The 2,286-nt window shown below is 57.7% G+C and overlaps 1 protein-coding gene across 1 annotated transcript in view; it reads right to left on the reverse strand.

Annotated features, from left to right (window-relative positions):
- LOC104276228 (A disintegrin and metalloproteinase with thrombospondin motifs 10-like) overlaps positions 1–2,286 on the reverse strand; it is a gene marked incomplete at both ends in the record, with an annotated part of 12,599 nt that overhangs the window by 1,341 nt on the left and 8,972 nt on the right. Inside the window, 3 exons of the mRNA XM_009872459.1 lie at positions 117–246; positions 936–1,062; positions 1,486–1,649. Coding sequence (XP_009870761.1) covers positions 117–246; positions 936–1,062; positions 1,486–1,649 — 421 coding nt within the window. The remainder of the gene's footprint in view (positions 1–116; positions 247–935; positions 1,063–1,485; positions 1,650–2,286) is intronic.

A 2,286-nucleotide genomic window follows, 5' to 3' on the forward strand; every position in this document is an offset into this window, starting at 1 on the left:
ACACACAATGTTCTCAGCACATCATGTACCAGGACATGGCAGAGCCTTGTGCACAGAGCACTCCGCTGGATTTCTAACCCACGCTCCCTCGACCCGCTCCAAGCTGGGGTACTCACGCCGGGGGGCACGGTTCGGTATTGCACGGCCTCTGCCGCTCTGGCATTTTGGTTTCGGGGCTACAGAAATGGTTCAGGACGGTTGAGCCATCGGAAAGTTTCTTGCATACCACAGACTGGGCCTGGCTGCCTGCCAAGAAAAAAAAAGGCGAAGGGGGAAAGAGAGGAGGACCCTGAGGCTGGCGCTGAATCAAGCCGAAGGGACGAGTCCCACAGCTCTGCTCCCTTGTGGGCAACGCGATGGGGCAGCCGCTTGTCACGGCACCTCGTCAAGCCTCACCCTACTTCTCTATTCACGACACAGGCGTCCTTTCCCTCTAACACGTTGAGAAAAACTATGGAAGGAGGTGAAGGCTCATCAGGTTCTCCAGAGCCACACCAACCTGTGTGTCAATCCCCGCAGGAACCAGCCCAAGGGATTCAGGGAAGCATTAGCGGCTTTTCTATTCACAGACACGTAGATCCAAAGGCCGGAGGGGCTGTTGCCATTGGATAACCTGTCCTGCCTCACCCAAATAAATGAATTTCAACCATATCATCCCACCTTCCATCACCTGTACCTCCTACACCTGTGGTCCAGCCGAAGAGCAGCATCCAGGCTGTTTGCCCGGAGGCTCTGCCCACAGGATCACACTGACGGACCCCAGCTTGCAGGTGGGTGATCGCAGGGTGGGAACATGTAGCAAGCTGAGAGCTCCTTTAGAGCAAATCGGACGCTAATGTCCACGCGCTGTCTCATGTGGCCCAGACACGGTGTGTGGGAGTCATAGGAGGGAAGACACGTGTCCCACCCCCAGCCGACACCGGATGAAACCTCACCCCCTGCACACAGCACGGAGCACTTGGTCCATGGGGTGTAGTGCCAGGAATAATGGTTCGAGGCATCCCTGCCGACGGGTGCGTTGAACTTGTATCGGATCCCCTGCAGCTCTGTTCGCACAAGGACCTACGGAGAAAGGCACCACGAAAGCATCAGGGCTGCTGAGGTCCAGCGTGGTTGTGACCAAACGGATGGTGACCCGCGACCTCGGCGCGCCTTCTAAAATCCAGAGCAGCTGCAATCTCCCCTCCTTCCCTCTCCAGTCCCTTCCAGCATTGACAAGGCAGCCACAGGTGAGGACAGTGGTGCAGCCATGAAGGTGACACAACGAGAGAACAAGCTCCCATGCACTTAAAGACTGAATTGTTCCAAAGCCTGTCAGATTAGGCAGGGAGACCTGAGAATTTAGCCCTCTTTACCTCTGATCTCTGTGCTTCGTTACTCCAGACAGTAAGGACAGAGACTAATTAGCAACAATTCCCAGGGAATCACAGTCAAGGTCCCTCTAGCCCAGACCAGGTGGGGGTATGAAGGAACCACGTTACCAACCATGACAAAGAGGGTGATGTTGGTGGGTCCCAAGGCCTCCAGGGACTCGGGTTCTTCTGGGGATCTCCTGTAGTGGAAGGTTGTGCCTGCGATGTCAAAGCGCCGCGGCGGGTCAATGGAGAGCTTCCCGTTGATGTAATACTCGCCGCTCTCCCCTCTCAGCGCTGCGAGGGAAGGGGAGGGGACAAGGGTTAGCAGAAAGGCTCAACAGAGCTGTATCCACCTTCGGCTGGGTCCTTCCCATCAGCCACGCTCAGAGCTCTGCTACAATGGAGGGTAAATATCATCGGCCTCATTTTACACGGGTGGATTAGGTGGGGCAAATAAAGTAGGTGCCTGGGTCAGGGTCACACGGACAGTCCCTGGCAGAGGTGGGACGCCCTTGTGGAAGGATGCTCAGCCAGCTGCCTGGGGTGCTGATGGGGACGCTTGGGAGCGTGACAAGCTGTGGCTGTGAAGCCAGGCTCAAATCCAGCTGTGCAAACTGGGTCTTGGCTGCTGGGGCTACTGGAGAAGGCTGGTGCCCAGCAGCCTGGCTGTGGTTGCCCAGGAGAGTCACTAGAGGGGGATCGGCTCGCTTGCTCCTTCCTGCTCGCGGTCCCACGCTCTCCTCTCTCGCTCTCTGCCACCAGCGCTGGCGTCCAGCTCTGTGTCCCTCCTGCCCTCGCTGCTGGCAACCACCTCAGTGCTGCGATGCTCTGGGGCAGGGAGGATGCTTCCTGCTGGTGAGGATGGAGGATGCTCCCTCACTCGCACTGGGGTGCAGATCCTGGGGTGGGAGAGTCTGGTGGCAGCAGCCGA

The sequence above is a fragment of the Apaloderma vittatum genome, unplaced genomic scaffold, assembly GCF_000703405.1.
Source record: "Apaloderma vittatum isolate BGI_N311 unplaced genomic scaffold, ASM70340v1 scaffold4987, whole genome shotgun sequence".
Lineage (NCBI taxonomy): Eukaryota > Metazoa > Chordata > Aves > Trogoniformes > Trogonidae > Apaloderma > Apaloderma vittatum.